The sequence below is a fragment of the Calonectris borealis genome, chromosome Z, assembly GCF_964195595.1.
Source record: "Calonectris borealis chromosome Z, bCalBor7.hap1.2, whole genome shotgun sequence".
NCBI classification, from domain to species: Eukaryota; Metazoa; Chordata; class Aves; order Procellariiformes; family Procellariidae; genus Calonectris; species Calonectris borealis.
In genome coordinates, this window is record NC_134352.1 from 45,932,255 (window position 1) to 45,951,161 (window position 18,907).

Below are 18,907 nucleotides of genomic sequence, written 5' to 3' on the forward strand. Positions count from 1 at the left end.
TGGAAATGCTGCATGGGATGGAATAGGGAGGAAAGGCAGAGTACATGCAGACTGCGACAGGGTAAAGATGGTAGGAAGAAGCATAAGTGGGTAAGTGATAAGTAGATGCTTATCATAAGGATACTCATAAAAGATGAATTTAAAAGTGGAAAAAAAATTGCACCTGGTTTCAGTTTACTTCTCTGAAAGTCATTCATATGTCCTCCCCTGTCCCCCCACCCCATACACACAGACTATCAGAAATGACAGGCTGGTGGAGGGAGAGGGCACAAGCCTGTTAGCCAATTGCTTAGGATTCAGAGAGACATTTTTTCTGCCATCTTAGTTTGCTCATCAGTAAAATCATCTGGTGGGGGAAAATTCTGCACAAAATCGCTGCTGTGAAAGCATGAGAATTAGCATAAATGATATGTTGCCTGACTGAGTTGGAATATAAACATTTAAAATAGACATTAGGTTTCAAGGGAGGGGAGACTTCCAGGAGAGCAGTCATGCCAGGTGGTCAGTGGCAGAGAAAATAAGGATATCCAAAAACTTTGCACTGGAGAAGGAAAAAAATGTCCCTTCTACAGTGCTTTACAGAAACAAAAGTAGTTAGGATTGACATTTACAGCAAAAATCAACCTGTTTAAGAATGAACCACAGCTCCCTTCCTATATGTGCTGCAGTTACTTACTCTCCTGGTTTCGGCTGGGATAGAGTTAAATTTCTTCCTAGTGCTGTGTTTTGGATTTAGTATGAGAAGGATGTTGATAACACACTGATGTTTTCAGTTGTTGCCAGGTACCCTGCTAATCAAGGACAGCTCCCATGCTCTACCAAGTGCACAAGAGGCTGGGAGGGAGCACAGCCGGCACAGCTGGCCCAGCTGGCCAACGGGGTATTCCGTACCATGTGACGTCATGCTCAGTGTATGAATGGTAGGTGTGTTCTAGGAAGTACCGATAGCTACTTGGTTATCGGTCAGTGCGGGTGGTGAGCAGTTGCATTGTGCATCACTCATTTTGTATACTCTATCATTATCATCATTATTATTTTCCCTTTTCTGTTCTATTAAACTGTCTTTATCTCAACCCACAAGTTTTCCTCAATCTTATCCTTCCAATTCTCTCCCCGTCCCACTGGGGTGGGGGTGAGGGGAGTGAGCGAGCAGCTGCATGGCGTTTGGCTGCCTGCAGAGTTAAACCATGACACTTACTTTGCACTAGGTTTGAGAATAATCTCTCTTAATTAACATGCTGTTAAAATTCTTTGGTTGCTGCTGCCCACCCTCAAAAAAGTCAGCATGCAGATTCATGGATCATGTCCTTATACATAATTGTTTGCTAAATATATGCGTGTGTGTATATATATATACACACACACTCTATGTATACACACTAAGTGTGTGTGTATATATATACACAACACGTATTTATGTGTGCGTATATATATATACACACACACACCTTATTCTTATACACCAAGCTCATCAATGTCTAACAGTTTCTTTAATGAGCTGTGACTATTATAGATAACTGACGACTTCATTGTGGAGGCCAATGAAAATCACTGTTCAGTGGTTGTCACGTTGATGAAAAGCCAGGAAGAAAATCTACCAGGATGCACATTCGCAATCTGGGCATTTTATGTGCCACCTTATTTGAAGTTACAAACCGGAAACATTTTCTTGGCTCTGAAGTTCAGTAACCTGTGCAGTTATGGGGTACGATTATACACCATTCTTGTGGAAGCAGCTGTCAAAAGCAGTACCAAAGAACCTTGCAAATTATCAGTATTATGGTTTAAATTAAAAGCTCCAGTCATAAAATGCAGAACTTCAGATAAAAAGCAGGCTTTCAGTAAAAACTGGTGTTCAGAGTTCTAATGCCATCCTTTATAAAAGAAGGTTGTTAATTTGCAAACTGTAATTAAAATACAAACTGTCTGAAAGAAGTTCTCTTTTGGCTCAGTGACCTTCTCACTTAACGGTAGGACATTATTCCAAAACTCCAAAGCGTATGTGTTTTGCACTAGGAGGTGCTGGTTTGTTATCATCCCCGTAGGAAAGACACACGGACTCTGTAAAGTCTCATTTAAAATGCTGTTTATTAGAGCTAATGCTATAAAGAAAGATGATAGTATAGATAATTTTATACCCCTTCAGATGCTGGGAACCCCACGTTGTGCAGCATCAACAGGCCTATGATCAGGGTGCAACAAGTTCTGCAGTTCCCATCCGTGCAAGGGTTACCCCATTTGGTCACTTGAGCTATTACAAGATTTTCGTAGAAGAAAACAACTCCAACTGTCAAAAAAAAAAGATGTTCACATGAGAACTTCTTACTGCGTTTCTAGACAAAGGTAAGGACACACAAGTGGCATCACCACACAGGGGCTGCCTGCAGGCTCCTCTCTTATAAGCAACCAGATAAATTTATGCTGTGGCTGAGGGACATCCCTGAAGGCCACCCTGTACGAGCAGCACACAGCAGAACAGCACAAGCCTGGGCCTGCTCGGGTTAACTGACTCGTGGATCACCAACTCCTCCATGTGCCACGTTCTTCAGGTTAGGATGGCTACCATATGCTCCCGCACTGAACAGTTATTTAAATCACAATCCCAGCCCTGTCCTCAGACACTGTCAGTCCGCAGACAGAGTATCAGCACCGCCTCTCCAGCCCGCAAGGCACTACATACAGGGTGCTGGAACTGGGGGGGGGGTGGCATCTGCTCATCCTCCCAGTGTGGACCCAAACCATTAAAACACTGGAGGGGAGGGCAAGAAAAATATCCCGTGAAGACAGCAAATCTGTGAGATTTATATCTGTACTGCTAAAGGAGAAGTCAGACTTAGGTTTATCCACTGAAATGCAAAGAAGTTAGTAACCTAGAAATGGGAATGTAAAGCTGTAACAAGAATGGTAACCAACAGGATGGAGGGCGGCGTGCAGGGAAACACAGGAAGCAACCTCGGCCTGTCTGCTCCACCAGCGACCAAAGACTTCACAATTGCTCCAATCTATCATTTAAGCAAATAAGGTGACCTACTTCATTCTCCCATGTTGGCAATATTTGTATTTCATGTTATGAATAGCCACTCAATGCCTGAAGGCCCGCGTTTAGTTTCCTTCTGAATCAGCTGTGGCGTATGTGTTCAATTCTGTAGTTTCAAAGTACTCATGACGACCCATGAAGCACAGAAAATCCTATGACGCCTCACCTGAAGAAATGCTCCTTTGTTGGCTTTTGCTGGTTGACTTTCAAACACCATCATCACATTTTTCATAAACAATCTCTCATTATACCAATATTTTTTAATCTTAGCACAGGCAGTTCCCGGATTTATTCTAAGGACAGACATATTACAATTCCACTTTTTATTTATTCAAATGGTAATAGGTCTTTAAGAATAAACCACGCTGATGACCTTTGAAGAAAAATAGTAGTTTCAGAAACGATAGTAAGTCTAAAGAATTTTTAGCAAGGCCTCATTTATGAAAAAAGCATATTTAAAGTTATTCAGACAATGAAATAATATTTCTGTCACATAAAAGGCATGGCGAAATAACGTATATCTGTGGAAGATTCAAACATGGTGACATTTCACATGGTAAAAACTGGCATGCAGCCTTAAATAAGGCATCAGCTTCATTTAGGAGCACTAGTCTCATCTACTACCTGAAAATAATGCTGTTTTAAAAATGAAGTTAATAGCATTGGTTCACATCTGCAGAAACACATACAGCATTACTCAGACTAAGTGGCAAAAGAGAAGTTCAGACACCCTCCAAGCATTCATGCATTCAGTATTGGCAAGCCAACCCCTAGATGAGTATGAGCAAACTTTCAGCCTTGTCTGAGGTATTTTTGTTTTGTATTTTATTGTTGCAAAATGTTACAGACATTAGCGCTCTGTTAAATAAAGGAATGTAGCACAGTAAATACACCACAACAAAATAGCTGGCCAGAAACCCCCCACCCTGCCCCACCCAAAACAAAAAGCCCACTCCTCTCCCCCCTGCCCTCCCCCCCAAATCAAACCACTGCAGATTCATTATAGAGGTCAGAGACCTGTGGCAAAAAACATCAGAGGAATTACATTCAGTAGATGTGCAGTATCAACATTCCAGGCTCACATATATTTATATATATATTTATATTTATATATAGAGATCATTAAGTGTTTACAAAGAACAATATTGTTACAAATACAATACTATACTTTTCCCAACGCTTTACAATAATTTCTATTCACCCTCTTTACAGAACAATAGTACAACTTCATAGTCTAGGTACTGCGCTAAATATGTACAAGAGATCTCAACCACATTGCTGTCTTCAGAAATACATTTCATTCAGAAAACAAGGAAAGCAAGCAAATCTGGAAATCCCAACTGAGTCTCAAATTCAAACAAGATTCAAAACAAATGTGTGAAACTTGCCAATAAAAAAAAATATAAGGGATGTTTCATCCTTAATGTAAACACTGAAGAGTTAATTAGATTATATGAAGCAGCAAGGATGAAAAAGAATTCAGGTCTATCACCGAAGAAGGAATGTAAACCAGCAGTTTGTTCCTCTGAATCTGTTAAAAATTCACATATGTAATCTAACAAACTGCTGCGACAGTCTAGAGAACTGCCAGCTTTCCCCTTTGAGCTCCTTTTTCTTGAAACTCTTTCCCTTTACAAAGTAAAATGGGATTGTTTACAAGACTGTTATCAGAAGTGTGTGCACCCACTATGGACCTCCCAGTTTAGAAATCTTACGCACACACTGTAATTGGAAAAACTAAGATTTTTTGCTAGATCCTGCAAGCATTCACTTGCTTAATGTTAAGCACCTATTTACCATGAACTGTGCAAGCACTCAAGTGCAGTAACTTCACAGAATCTTGGCTGCAAGATTTTCAAAGAAACAGTTGTTTCATTCCAAAACACATTTGCATGTTCAGGTCCTCATCATTTCCCTGTGAAGCGAGTTAAAAACCCCACCACGTGAGCTGGACAGAACCAAAGAAACAAGTGAAGCTGAGGGCGTAAACATAGCAGGAACCAGAAGCATGATAACTGTGTCTTCAAGAGTTCACTGAGTTTCCTCAGGCAACTTAAGGAAAGGCTGCACTGTATATAATCTTCTAAATTGTACATGGTTATATATCATATTTACATATATTACTATATATATGGAAAGTTCTGGAAAAAAGTTCAAATGATCATAAACCAGATGTCTACAGTTAAACAATATACTCACAATTCATTCACTATCTAGTTGCATCAGTCAGGTAGCAGAGGGAAGTACCAACCTGGAATACTAACACCACTCTCTTGTGCAATCTGCTATACTGGAGATCGGGATTAAATTATATAACAACAAGAACTGCAGTAAAATCAAGTCATTATACGTTAATCTCAACACTAAAACATATTCACTTACTACAAATAGTTTATGAACCACTTCATTATCTCCCTTACATATTTACTGCCCACTGAAACACAAAATTTATTCTCTACCTCTGATCAGTCCATGGATATCCATGATTTTTGAAAGCCAAAAATGGACCTCCGGCAAGAGGGCTCAATGGCTCTCAGCAGTGTTTGGCCCAAGTGTGCGTAGGCACGCATACACACACACATCCACTTCCACGAACCTCCATAGTATTGTCTAGGTATCATTACTGGACTGCAAACAACGCTTACATTGCACAGTCCACCCCACAATAATTGAGAAACAAGTGACTATGACCGACAGCACGTGTACAAAGCAGAAGTGGTGTGTGGTTGTGTGTGGCCTGCTCTTGTTTTCATCTCATTGAGCCTTTCTATGACAGTAAAACACAGCAGAAACTGTTTCTTTAAAAGAAATCAACATATTAGCCTGGACTGAAGGCATGGTTCAATTTCAGCATAAACACCAGTATGCAGTTCTGGTAAAAAGTAACTACAGAGAACGGGGAATTTTCCTCTCACTAGGAAGAAAAGCCACTGCTGCTTTTTTTTCCCCCCTCTGAAAAAAAGAACCCAACCCAATCCCTTTTTCCCCTTTTGTCTCTAGTATGCAAGTTAAAGGCCAATCAAATCCTAGTTTTCATACATCCCTACAGTTTATCATCCTCATACAAGTGCATATGGTACACACCTATCTCCTTTAAGTGCCATACATATGGAAAAAAATCACAAGTTAAATTATATAACAAAATAAATTAAGTTTATCCCCACCTCATCCCTTCCACTGTTATCTATATCATGAACTAAAGAGAAGTCAATAAAATTAGACAGGTCTTTGGACAAATATATATGTTAAAACTGGCTCAGAGAACAAAATTACTTAGAATAATCTGCAGATCTCTTATATTCAAACTTCATAAACAGCAAGCACAATTTTAAAAATGTCTATATACACTGGCACACATGGCTGTGTGCATCGAATTCAGAATTAAGAGCCTAGAAAAAGTGTAGCTATTCAGGAAAGCCCCTCACTATTTCTCTTGTAAATATTTAAAGATCCTCCCCCCCTCCTTTAACCTCTAAAATAGGCAAGGGACTATAAAAGACATGTTGCATTTAAAAACAAAGTAGAAGAAAACAAAGAGTTAGAAACCTGGGGGCAGAGTGGGGGAGGCAGCTGTAAAAAATGCCTCCCAAATTACTAAGTGTAAGTAATGCAAGTGTAACATGTTTCAGCAACTCACAGAGTATCTTTTGGAGTCCTACTATCAAGAAGAACAGATGACAGAGGGGAATCAAAAAGGTATGTATTTGGACAGTCCATTTTACAACAGCAGCATTTACTGAGTCTTCATAAGCAGGTAATTCTTCCTGAGGGCAAAACTATGCTTTTGATATTCTACTTTCCCTACAGACATAAATCTTTAATACTGAGCTCAGTGCCTGTGGGAAAATAGGGCAGGAAAAGCAAAGTCATATGCAGGATATCCAAGAAAACACTTTGCACCCTATACTTTTATCTGTTTGGTAAAGACATCTTTCATTCAGCAACATTTAATTTACTCAGTTTGTCAAATTATAGCCACAAAAATAAAACTGATTATGTAGCATGAAGCAGAGTCAATCTTCCTTGTGAATCCTGCTGTGAAGAATGCTGCTGTTATTTTCCTGTTTTGAATGTGGAACTGCATGAAGTTTCACTTGTAAAAAGATGCAACCAAAATAGTCCCATAGATATACTTTGCCCCTTCCCAAAATACAGGAAAATGTATTTTCCTCTGTGGTGAGAAGAGGAAAAAGGGAGGGAGGGGAGAGAGAGACTGTGTTTGTGTCTGTGAAGGAGAGAGAGAAAGAAATGTCTCTGCAGACACAGAAATGCAGCACTAGAGAGACAAGCACTAATGAGGAAAAACATCCTCCATGCACATTGTGATGGTGAGGTGTCGGCTTTAGATGTAAACTGGTTGTTCTTGCGCAGTCAACAGTCTGTACATGGCAGCTGGCATAGTCTTCATATGAATCTAGAGGAAACACGACAAGTTAATCGATCTCCCTAACATGCATAGTACAACACAGCATTGGTGAAGGAACTAGCTAAGGTCATACAGGACAGAAGGGAAAGGTAAAACCCCAGAGTTTTCATACCCTTATTAAAGTATTGCAGGTGGTGATTTTATGAAACAGTATGTTTAGTATCAATGAACCATCTAAAGTTGTGGACACTTCATATTTTCAGATTAGGGTTCTTCTAAAACATAGGAGAACTATGGGTAAATAGTAGATAATATAAATAAAATATAGTAATAGCAATAAATTAAATAATATAAATAATTATATTATAATACATAATTATTATACATATTATATTTATATAATAATTATAAATAATATAAGATAAATAATAATAATATAAATAAAAGAAATTATATGCCGGCTTGCTCTCACTTCCACTTTTTAGATTTGAATAGCGACAGGCTAATAGAGGGAGAATCACAGAATTATGGAACATTTTGACTTGGAAGGGACCTTTGAAGATCATCTAGTCCAAACCGTCCTGCCACGGTTGCTCAGAGCCCCGTCCAACCTGACTTTGAACATTTCCAGGATGGGGCATCCACGACTTCTTTGGGCAACTTGCTCCAGTGCCCCACCACCCTTCTAGTAAAGACTTTCTTCCTTATGTCCAATCCAAATCTACTCTCTTTCACTTTAAAACTGTTGTCCCTTGTCCTGTCACTACAGACCCTGGTAAAAAGTCTCTCTCCGTCTTTCTTAGAAGCCCCCTTTACATATTGAAAGGCCACAGGAAGGTCTCCCCGAAGCCTTCTCTTCTCCAGGCTGAACAACGCCAACTCTCTCAGCCTTTCTTCATAGGAGAGGCGTTCCATCCCCCTGATCATTTTTCTGGCCCTCCTCTGGACCCACTCCAACACATCCACGACTTTCTTGTGCTGGGAACCCCAGAGCTGGACGCAGTACTGCAGGTGGGGTCTCACCAGAGCCGAGTAGAGGGGCAGAATCACCTCCCTCGACCTTCTGGCCACGCTTCTTTTGATGCAGCCCAGGATATGACTGGCTTTCTGGGCTGCAAGTGCACATCACCAGCTCATGTCCAATTTTTCACCCACCAGTATCCCCAAGTCCTTCTCCGCAGGGCTGCGCTCAATCCATTCATTCCACAGTTTGTATTGATGCTGGAGATTGCCCAGACCCAGGTGCAGGACCTTGCACTTGGCCTTGTTGAACCTCATGAGGGTCACATGGGCCTTCTTTTCAAGCCTGTCAAGGTCGCTCTAATGGCATCCCTTTCCTCAAGCTTATCAACCGCACCACTCAGCTTAGTGTCACCTGCAAACTTGCTGAAGGTGCACTCCATCCCACTGTCTACGTCACTGATGAAGATACTAAAAAGTATTGGTCCCAGTATGGTCCCTTGAGGGACACCACTTGTTACTGGTTTCCACTGGTTGTTACTGGTAACCGTGATGAACTATGTTATATTGCCTAGACACACTGCCTGCTCTTACCTCACCAACAGCATTTGAGAGAATGTGAACAATTTTCTCATGGGGTGTTGCTACAACACTCTGTCCATTGATTTCAATGATCCGATGGCCAACACGCACACCTCCTCGCTCTGCTATACCTCCTCTCATAAGGCTACAGATCTGGAAAGGAAAGGACAAATTTATCAGGGTCTGGATAAGCAACAGAGGCTTTAGATTACCCATTTTTGCCTGTAAACTGTAAATCAGCATTGAAACACACAGGCTTGCAACAAATTCTAAAATGTAATCGATCACTGATTCAGAGTAAAATTTGTTAGTGACAAATAACTACCGGATATTCTATTCCAAGAGCAGAACAAACCATCAGAAAAGCCTGTCTGTGTTGTATGTCACATGTGCTATGGTTTGGAAATTTAAGAGTGTATGAAGGACCACAGTTTAACAATGTTCAGGATGCAGATGCCTTACAACAAAAAAGGATCAAGGACAGTCTTTTTCTTTTAAGATCATCCAATGGCTTGGTTGGAGACATGAATGATGCAGATTGAAAGCAGCCTCTGCTACACATTTTTATTTCTCTAACCTAACACAGCTTTTCTCTTCCTCTGGCTGACTTTAAAGTTGTGAAGTAAGTAGAGTCAAAGACAAAAAATAATTCTGATTAACTCAGCTTTTATATCTTAGACTTACACATGTGCAGAGTCCTGCATGCTGTAAGGGAGAAAATGGCAGCTTCCCTCTTCCCACACTGAAACTTACCCCAAATGGATAAGAAATTTCATGTATATTAAAGCTTAACCAGAGAGTGTGGAAGCTACTTACAATCCCATTCTGCACACTGAAGCCCAATTGATATCTGAGGTCCGGTCTTCTGATCAAGACTGTGGTTACTGGAGGACACCTAACTATGTTCAGTTTAACCCGGGCCTGGTTTTTCAAACCCTGCAAAAAGAAATCACCATGAAAAATACTGGCAAAGAGAGAGTGAAACATTTAACATAAACACAGTGAGGGAAAAAAAAAGTGTTAAAATACTGACATGGGAACAGCCCTGATAAACAGTTCTTTATATGCATTGTAACAGAATCTGATCACTGAATGCCAGACACAAGCATCAGAATATTCAGTGAATTGAGTGATAAAATATCAAATTTTTCTTGCCAAGAAGCTGCCACAGTTGTTTTAAGAAAACTAGCTTCCTGTCGGCAATTTCTTCATTAGATAACATAAATAATGAATAAAAAGAATATTAAACATCTCTATGCAGCTCATCAAAAAAGCTAATGACTATGGATGCAAAATAAAATTTTAAATAAGTAGCTAAGATAGTTACAAATAAGTGGCTTCCCTAATGGGATATATTCAATTCTGTCAAGCAAACGGCAGGTCCTGCTCATATCATGCTTCTATAAGCAGTGCTCCTAATTTCCATTCCTCCTCCCTTCTAAATGAGTTATATCACATTCATCATGAACTCTTTGCTACCAGAAGAAAACTGAAGTAGGAAAATTTATTTTTACTGTCAGGGTGGTAAAGCACTGGAACAGATTACCCAGAGAGGTTGTGGAGTATCCAGCCTTGGAGTTATTCAAACCCTAGTGGGCACAGCCCTAAGCAGCTTGCTCTACTTTGAACCAAAGTGCTGGTCTAGACCTGCTTCAGCAGTGACTGCCAGCCTCTGCCAGCCACAGAGACTCTGTGATTGTATAGCTCCATGAAAACTCAAATGTAAAAATGCAGATAACTGCCATCTGACCCCTTGTATAACTTCAAGTATTCAGAGCTCTTGGAGATTGTTAAGATGTTTTTCTGAAATGCTTCATTCATACAAAGGATTAGCCATAAATAAATACATAAAAAAAATCCACATCAAGAATGAAATACTTTATAAAGAATACAGCAACTTCCACTTTATTTAATACAACACCTACCAATTCCAGTACCTACTTCTGAATTCCTTTTATATGTACAATTGAAATCTGGGTCCCACTGCAACTAACAGGTGTCTGACACTGACTTCAAAAGGTTAATTCTGAAAAATAAATCCTACTGTAACTAAGGTAATACACTGAAGTCTTTACATCCAGTCTACTGCTACTGATTCTGTTAAGCTAAACTCCAGATTCAGCAGTGCCTTGAATAACTAGGCTGCCATCCTGCCCTTAAACTGGATGCAATCGTCATATGGGAAACAGCTGCCCTCGCTTGCACACAGTGCTGAGCCCAGCTTGGCTCATTATTGAAAGTGGCTCCAAGAGAATGGGCGTGTGAACACAAAACAACAAAGCATGTGGCTGTGGGAACTGCCTCTACTCCACTCCCAGCAGAATGAAGGTCTGGACTCCACCTCTTCCATGACTATGGACTCCTCCACTCTGGTGAGGAGTTAGCAGCACACCACACATGCTCAAGGGCCATTCATCTTCTATATGCAGGTCTTTACAACAACACACACAGGAGAAGTCAGGAACTAATCAACCCATACTAATCTGTGGGTACAATGTTTACTCAAAAGTCTGAGGGGCTTTTGCCTCAGCCTTCTAAATCCAGGAGGGTAGGAGTCATGCAGAGTACCGGAGATGCCCATTTCTATGAGGAATTTAGGTGTCTAACTTCAGTCATCCGAGTTCACTCAGGTTACATGCCCTCAGCTGAGCTGATATCATCGCACTCTTACTTCCCTGACAAATGTGCAAATTTACATTTATTCCTTAAGAAAAAAGTAATGTGGTCCCCAACAAATAATTTTCTAATTTTACAGAAAACACATATATTTCAAAAGTGGCTAATTTCCAGTATTATGCAGACTGGTGATATATGCTGATCAGAAACAAAACAATTGTACCATTTGACCAATTTATTTGCTTATCTAGTCCCTGAGTCTGCTTCTGATAGTAGCCAGCACCAGATGCTTCTGAAAAAGATACAAGGGAATAACCACCACATATGGAAAGCTTCTTCCAAGCTCCCTCAGTTTGCAATTGATTTATGGTCAATTAGTAGCAGAGGTTACATCAATAATACTGAAATTATCTTATCTGAAATGCTTGCAAGATATTCTTCTTATCTACATAATATTCTCATCTTTTCATAGGAGTCCTTATAGCAGGTTAAAGAAATCTGAAATCCTGAGATATTTCTGCCACATTTAAACGTGTGCTTAGGTCATTCAGTGATATATATACTTGTCGCCAGAAGTGCTATATGAACAGCTCCAGATACATGGTTATGAAGACTTGCAAACATACAGACTGTCTTCTCTTCAGAAAGACAAAATAAATGGTTAGCAGTTCCTATGGCAACAGCAGTAAGTATCAGTGAGGAAGAGAAAGGTCTGCAGAAGCTGGAAACAGCAAAGCCAGTTGTTTCTGTTTTGAGAAAGTACAGATGAGCACAACGGAACTCCACCTGAAAACGCTCTGAATCACAGAAGCGTAACTCATCACAGTTTTAGAAATAAAACCGATGTGAGATAGGAAACAAGTATGGTTAACATGAAAAGCCTACATTTCCAGGGAGTTTTGTTCCACTGAAGCTGGCACAAAGACATTTAATAAGATGGTTTTTCCTTTCTTCACAAATATGACTGTTTTTGCCAAGTTTTTAGCATGCTACACTTCCACGCTATCATTTCTACTCACTGAATCTAAAATGGCTGATTCAGTGACTTATGCATCTATTACTCATCACAATTCAGCATTATTATTTTTGGAAACCAGAATGGGAAGTCTTTATAGCAAAGATCTAAGTTCAAGTATTAAGAAACTAATCCATGGACAAAAGATAAAAATTTACTTTGTAAATTTTTTTTTACTTTGTAAATTTACTTTGTAAATTCAAAATGTACTTTGCAATTTAAAAAAGTACAAAATGCAAAAAACCATAGCACATAATACAACTTGTTACCAGAAAGTTGCCTAAATAAATAAGTAAGTAAGTTTAACAGGCATATTCCTAGAAATCAGAGAAGGATTTCTGTATAGTACACCACCAGCATTACATTACGTGTCTACATGTTATGATTTGCAGGAGGGGCTATTTCGATAAATAACAAAGTCTATATAGCTTCACCTCAAACATTCCCTAGTGATGTGTCTTTCCAGCTCTTGAAACTTTGATGTTTAAATACCTATTTCCTTGTACACCACAGCTACCCCAGACACTGTTCAGTTCCAGTTGACCTGCATGCTTTTTGCAGTCACATACTTTTCTGACAACTAGAAGAAAGCTCTTCTAATCAAAATATCCCATTTAGCCAAGTGAAGAGAAGCATCACACTTTCAAATAATTTGGGCAAAGTTTCTACAGAGGATAAGTATGTCTTTAATTCAAAGTTTTAAAGTTTTAAAAATAGTTATAAACAAACAAACAAAAAGCATCCACTCTACTTCAGCCAGATACTAAGAGGCATTTAAACAGCTAATATTAGGCAGCTGTGCCTCCATTTGTCACGTAAAATTTTAAGTGTCTTCAGATGTATATCTGGTAATACCTTCCTTCTGAACAAAATATTGTCTTGTGGAGTGAAGTTCTGCAGAGTCCTTGTCTATACAAGTGAATGACACAGCTCACTTTCTGGGAGTCAGAAAATTGGTGTAGCATAATTCCCACTGTAGTTTAAAGATCATGAAATGAAGCGCTATACAAACATTTGGTAAGAATTTACTTCAGAGTTCTATACTTTCTGCTCTCCTATTATATCACCCTTCTAAAATGTGTAACTTCCAGAAACATTCTCCGTACCTTTATAATGCTCTGACATGTTGAGAGTGGTAAACCAACCAAACTGGTCCCATTGATAGACATAATCTGGTCCCCTATATTCAGCTTCCCAGACTTCTCTGCTGGTCCTCCATGCATCATGTTGGCTATGATAACTGTAGGCAAAATGGATCCCCAGCCAGACTCCACAATCACTACACCTAGGATTTCTCCCTTTTGTTTTTCAATGTAAACCTGTATCATAAGAAAAAACATTTAAAAAAAAAAAGCTTCTTCACACCTATGGAACTGACTAACACCTCCCCTCCCAAACATTCACATAACCCGCCAACACATACCTCTCCCTATTTGCAACCTGAGTTTCTAATTCAAAGGCAAAACAAAACAGGGTACACATTTTTCTACATTTCATTTGTATTCAAACATGAAATAATCAACACTACATAACATAGATTTTGCTTACTGCTTAGTGCAAAACACCCCTCACAACTTATTTCTGCATATGAGTCAAGGAAACTGGAGTGGAAGAAACCCTGGTGCCACGGGCTTTGGTGAACAAAGCTAAACAGGAAGAGTCTGCAAGAGTTTATGACTGTGGATTGGAAAACCACTACCTGTGTGTTGCAGTGGTGCACTGGTTCATCTTTATTAATCAAGATGCAAATCCTTTCAGCAAATACAATCCTTTAAAATCTGGAATCAGCCACTTTTACAAACACCCGTGCCTCTATAAAATTTGTATTGTTTACTGTAATCTGTTAAATTATATTACTCTGTTCATCTGTTTTAAATTCATTTCATTAACATACAATGTCAAACATGTCTGAAAATTGTTTGGTAAAAAGAACACAAACAGATGGTAAATCATTCCACTGCTGATAAATTTTGGGTTCATTATTTGCCTTTGAAACAGAACTGATGACAGGGTGTCCTACTCGGGAGGATATCTGTATCGGATTTCTGTATCAGAAATAGTGTGGCCAGCAGGAGTAGGGAGGTGATCGTGCCCCTGTACTCGGCACTGGTGAGGCCGCACCTCGAATACAGTGTTCAGTTTTGGGCCCCTCACTACAAGAAGGACATGGAGGTGCTGGAGCGTGTCCAGAGGAGGGCAACGAAGCTGGTGAAGGGCCTGGAGCACAAGTCTTATGAGGAGCGGCTGAGGGAACTGGGGTTGTTTAGCCTGGAGAAGAGGAGGCTGAGGGGAGACCTCATCACGCTCTACAACTACCTGAAAGGAGGTTGTAGTGAGGTGGGTGTTGGTCTCTTCTGCCAAGTAACTAGTGATAGGACGAGAGGAAATGGCCTCAAGTTGCACCAAGGGAGGTTTAGATTGAACATTAGGAGAAATTTCTTTACTGAAAGAGTGGTCAGGCCTTGGAACAGGCTGCCCAGGGAAGTGGTGGAGTCACCATTCCTGGAGGTATTTAAAAGATGTGTAGATGAGGCCCTTAGGGACATGGTGTAGTAGGCATGGTGTGTTGGGTTGATGGTTGGACACGATGATCTTAGAGGTCTTTTCCAACCTGTATGATTCTATGATTCTATGATATTCTAGGCTCACTGAGGTCATTTATAGGAAGTATTAATGGTTTTCTGATTTCTGCCAGCATGGGCCTGCAACTGGTACAGAGCAGCTTAATGCTGTTATGGAAAAAAATGAGACATACATCTTTGCAGTTTTCAGATTTGGAGAAGTGAATCAGGTCATCATTGTACATGTCCTGGGTATTGAGCAAGTCACTATATTCCTTCTGGCTAAGGTCTTCTGGGTTGATTCCGTTTGCCCTCAGAAATTCCTGGTAGGCCACACTAAAGGCTTGACCTATGGACTGTGCAATCAGCTGTGCCTGTAGCAGTTCCCAGAGAAGAGAAAAGAAAAAGGTGAAACATTCTGACGGTCTTGTCCATTGACACTTTCTCTGTTACAATCACACTGTAAAATGGATCATCAAGTCCAGTCAAGTTACTGCAATCCAGTTTAAAAAATATTTGTGCATTAAAAATTAATTTAAAAGACCCACAATATGTCAACACATTCAACTGTGCCACAAATCCAGCTTGGTAAGCAATTATAAATGAGAAATATAAATAAAGCCATCCTTTCACAGGTAAGAACTGCTAATATAAATGCAAAGGTATACCCGCTGCAGTGACTGTAGTTCGCACCTACAATTCTTCCCACACGTGCAGCTCCCAGGTGGCTCTGCCTTCTAGCAGAGGCAATGCCATCCTCTGACAAGCCAGCAGTGAAAATGAAAATGTCTACTAGAAAACACACAACCACATTTAAGAGGATATTTCCTCCTTTTCTGACCCTCCTTTAAAACCATCACATCTGTATTGGCTGCTCCCACCTCAGTCTCAGATGAAACAGAAAAAGGGCAGCAACTAAGTGACCAGATCCAGGCCTTGAAGTGACTGGAAATGGTCACACACATCTCCTTCTCTACCCTGCTACCTCCTTCAACCTCTCTCCCCTAAATTTCTTGTTTCACTCCCTCCAGCTCCCATGACTCTGCCAGTTCCCTGCCCCTTTCCCTCTCAGTCTGTCCTTCGTGTGCACCCTCTTGCACCTGCAGCTTCCCATACCCTTCTCTGCACCTAAAGCCACCAAATGTGCCACTCTCGACACTGCATTGCTCCCACCGTGAGCTGTTCTACATCTGCAGCAGTGGGAGAGAAATTGGGCACAAGGCAGACACGGGGAAAGCTCTGTGTCATGCAAGGTGGGGGATGTAGCTGGAAACAGCAAACCAGAGGGATGCCTCTCTTTGAGGTACTGACCATAGTTACTATGAGACAGGTAACGGAGAGGAGAGGAAAGCAGCGCAGCACGGTGCAGAGTACTGCTGTGCATAACTGGAGCGATACATGCAGTAAGCACTGTGTAGTGCACAGGAGTTGGCCACGATGTGTACTGAAACAGTCCCTTGGAGCACAGTGCTGGCTGTGGCGAAGGGAGGGAAGAGAAGAGGAGCGCTCCACAGCTGACAAGGTAGGCCTGAGGGAGCGCTGGTGATGAATGAACACTGCTGAGGTGTATTTTTATAGAGCCCACCAGCTGTACTTAAAGTCCAGTTTGGTTCCTAATAAAGGAAAGGTTCCCAACCCTGAAATAAAGAGTTGATTGTATCTTAAAACAACTCAAACTAGCACTAAACCTGCTGATGAGAATAGCATGATTGCTGTTGCTGAAAAGGCCGCTATCTAGACTGTATTTTACCAATGCTCAGATCAACCCAGTTTTGACAGCAAGAACAAGACAGCAAGAAAATGGGAAAACTACACCTCCATAATTCAGTAACCTAGGTGAGGAGATAAATGCAGACTTTACATTCATACACATGTATCTTCTCTCTAAGAAGAGATCAACTCCCATTTAGACACCCAGCATTTGGACACATCACTAGGGTTCAGCTCATTTGAAGATCCAGCTCTAAATACTGTTGAAAATCTGCTGCTGTCCTCCTTAGATACGGACTCTTCCAAGCAGAGACACATTCTGGCCAACACCCGCTCGAGGGCTTACAGCTTCTGTGTCAGTTACTGGGTAAATTCTTCTAAATACCCAGCTGTTCCAGAAGAAGAAAGGGTGACAATGATACATACATGAGTTTTACAACATAAACAGGCTGTACTACTCCACCGGATGTACAAAATCTTTGAAGCTGCCATCTGCTTGCTGCTAATAGGTGCTGCAATGTTTCCATTCTAACTCTTTCTTAGTCACTTGGGTATTTAAGATAAATTTTGCAAGTTATTTCTGAACTATACCATAACTAAGGGGACCTAATATAATATCCTGCAATTTCTCACCATATTTTCACATCACTGAGCAATGCTTTTATTGGATCTACAGGCATGTACTTTCCAGGCCAGTATCTAGTGGCATAGGGAGGATCACATCTGACACAAACACGGGCTGATCCAAACAAACCACAGAAAGTAGTGTCAGTGATCCCCAAAAAGAAGCACAGATTCCAGCCAGCCAAGGCATTAATAGCAACCTGGGAAACAGATCCAGGAAGTTTGGATCATAGTCAGACCACCACATGCTGAAGGAAAATAAGCCCCAGCCTCTGGCATCTGACAGTTTGATTTTTGCTTTTTCAACTGGCCAGTAAGAGAGCTGGCAGCGTCCAAACTTGTAACTAGAAATCCAGGAACAGCAGCCTCAAAGCGGGCAGCATATCAAGTGATACTAAGCCAAAAAAACATTGGCTACTCTTTATTTTCACATCAGTTTCTTGAAAGGCTTTGCAAAACTGGCGTACATGTTATTTTGGGGAAAAAAATCCACAATTTTTTATGCTCTCTGTCAAAATCTTGGTAGAGGATTACTACTATCAGTGCTCTTGTCCTTAGTTTTTAACCTCAGCAATGGGTCGTAAATGTACATTCATCTGCAACCAGATAATTTATCCACACATGGTTTAGAATAGATTCATCATTACATAAAATCAGCTGCTTATTCAGCTTCCCTTCTCAAAGTCCTTGCTGATACACTGTAGAGTGGAAGACATATGAGGATTTTATAAGAAACTGGTATTTTCACCTTACTTCTCTTAAGTAATACTCTGCTATTTGGAAGGCTTAGAACTGAGATTTTTTATTTTCCCAAATTATTAGGGCCAGCTCGATTACGATTCTGACAACTACACATCCAGCCAATTCAATATGATATGTTTCATTTTACCTTTCAGTTACTGAGCTTTAAAAAGTGCATAAAATCAGCAAGTTATGCACATTGATTGTGAAGACAGGATACCAAGTCTTACATAAGGTAACTTAGTAACCTGCACCACAGACTAAAATTTACTCAGCTGTGTCTCTATTCAGCATACTTTGGGATTGTTGGAATTACCAACTTACTTTGCTGGCTTTTTGATATGATGTCAGCAACTACTTCCCAACACAAGTCTCCTCCTTCTCAAAACAAAAAAATCCTCGATGCAATACTTGGTATTAGAATTTCCCTAAGAAAATCAGCATCCCTGATAGACTTTCACTTTCACATGCAGAATCTGAGCTGGTATTTGTAAGCTGTGGCAACTGGACCCTCCTCTCATTGTTACTGGAAGGCACTGAAGGAGCTTAAGAATGGGAAGCATTTCTATAAACATCAATTTTGTGAGTAAAATGTCAAACAGAAGGCAAGTTCCTCTGCTTAGATGAAATATTTGGTTGCAGTTAATGAACAGGACGACTTGCAATGGACTTCAAGCCTACCAAAATGTGCTTAC

The 18,907-nt window shown here is 40.4% G+C and overlaps 1 protein-coding gene across 2 annotated transcripts in view; it reads right to left on the bottom strand.

The window, feature by feature from the left end:
* Nucleotides 1–7,105: 7,105 nt before the first annotated feature.
* The window catches only part of APBA1 (amyloid beta precursor protein binding family A member 1), a 36,823-nt gene continuing 25,021 nt past the window's right edge, over nucleotides 7,106–18,907 (bottom strand). For both annotated transcript variants that reach the window (XM_075136579.1, XM_075136578.1), the window contains 5 exons: nucleotides 15,332–15,511; nucleotides 13,683–13,895; nucleotides 9,762–9,881; nucleotides 8,958–9,098; nucleotides 7,106–7,451 (listed from right to left, as the gene is read on the bottom strand). In XM_075136579.1, coding sequence (XP_074992680.1) covers nucleotides 7,380–7,451; nucleotides 8,958–9,098; nucleotides 9,762–9,881; nucleotides 13,683–13,895; nucleotides 15,332–15,511 — 726 coding nt within the window. In that variant the 3' untranslated portion in view covers nucleotides 7,106–7,379. The remainder of the gene's footprint in view (nucleotides 7,452–8,957; nucleotides 9,099–9,761; nucleotides 9,882–13,682; nucleotides 13,896–15,331; nucleotides 15,512–18,907) is intronic.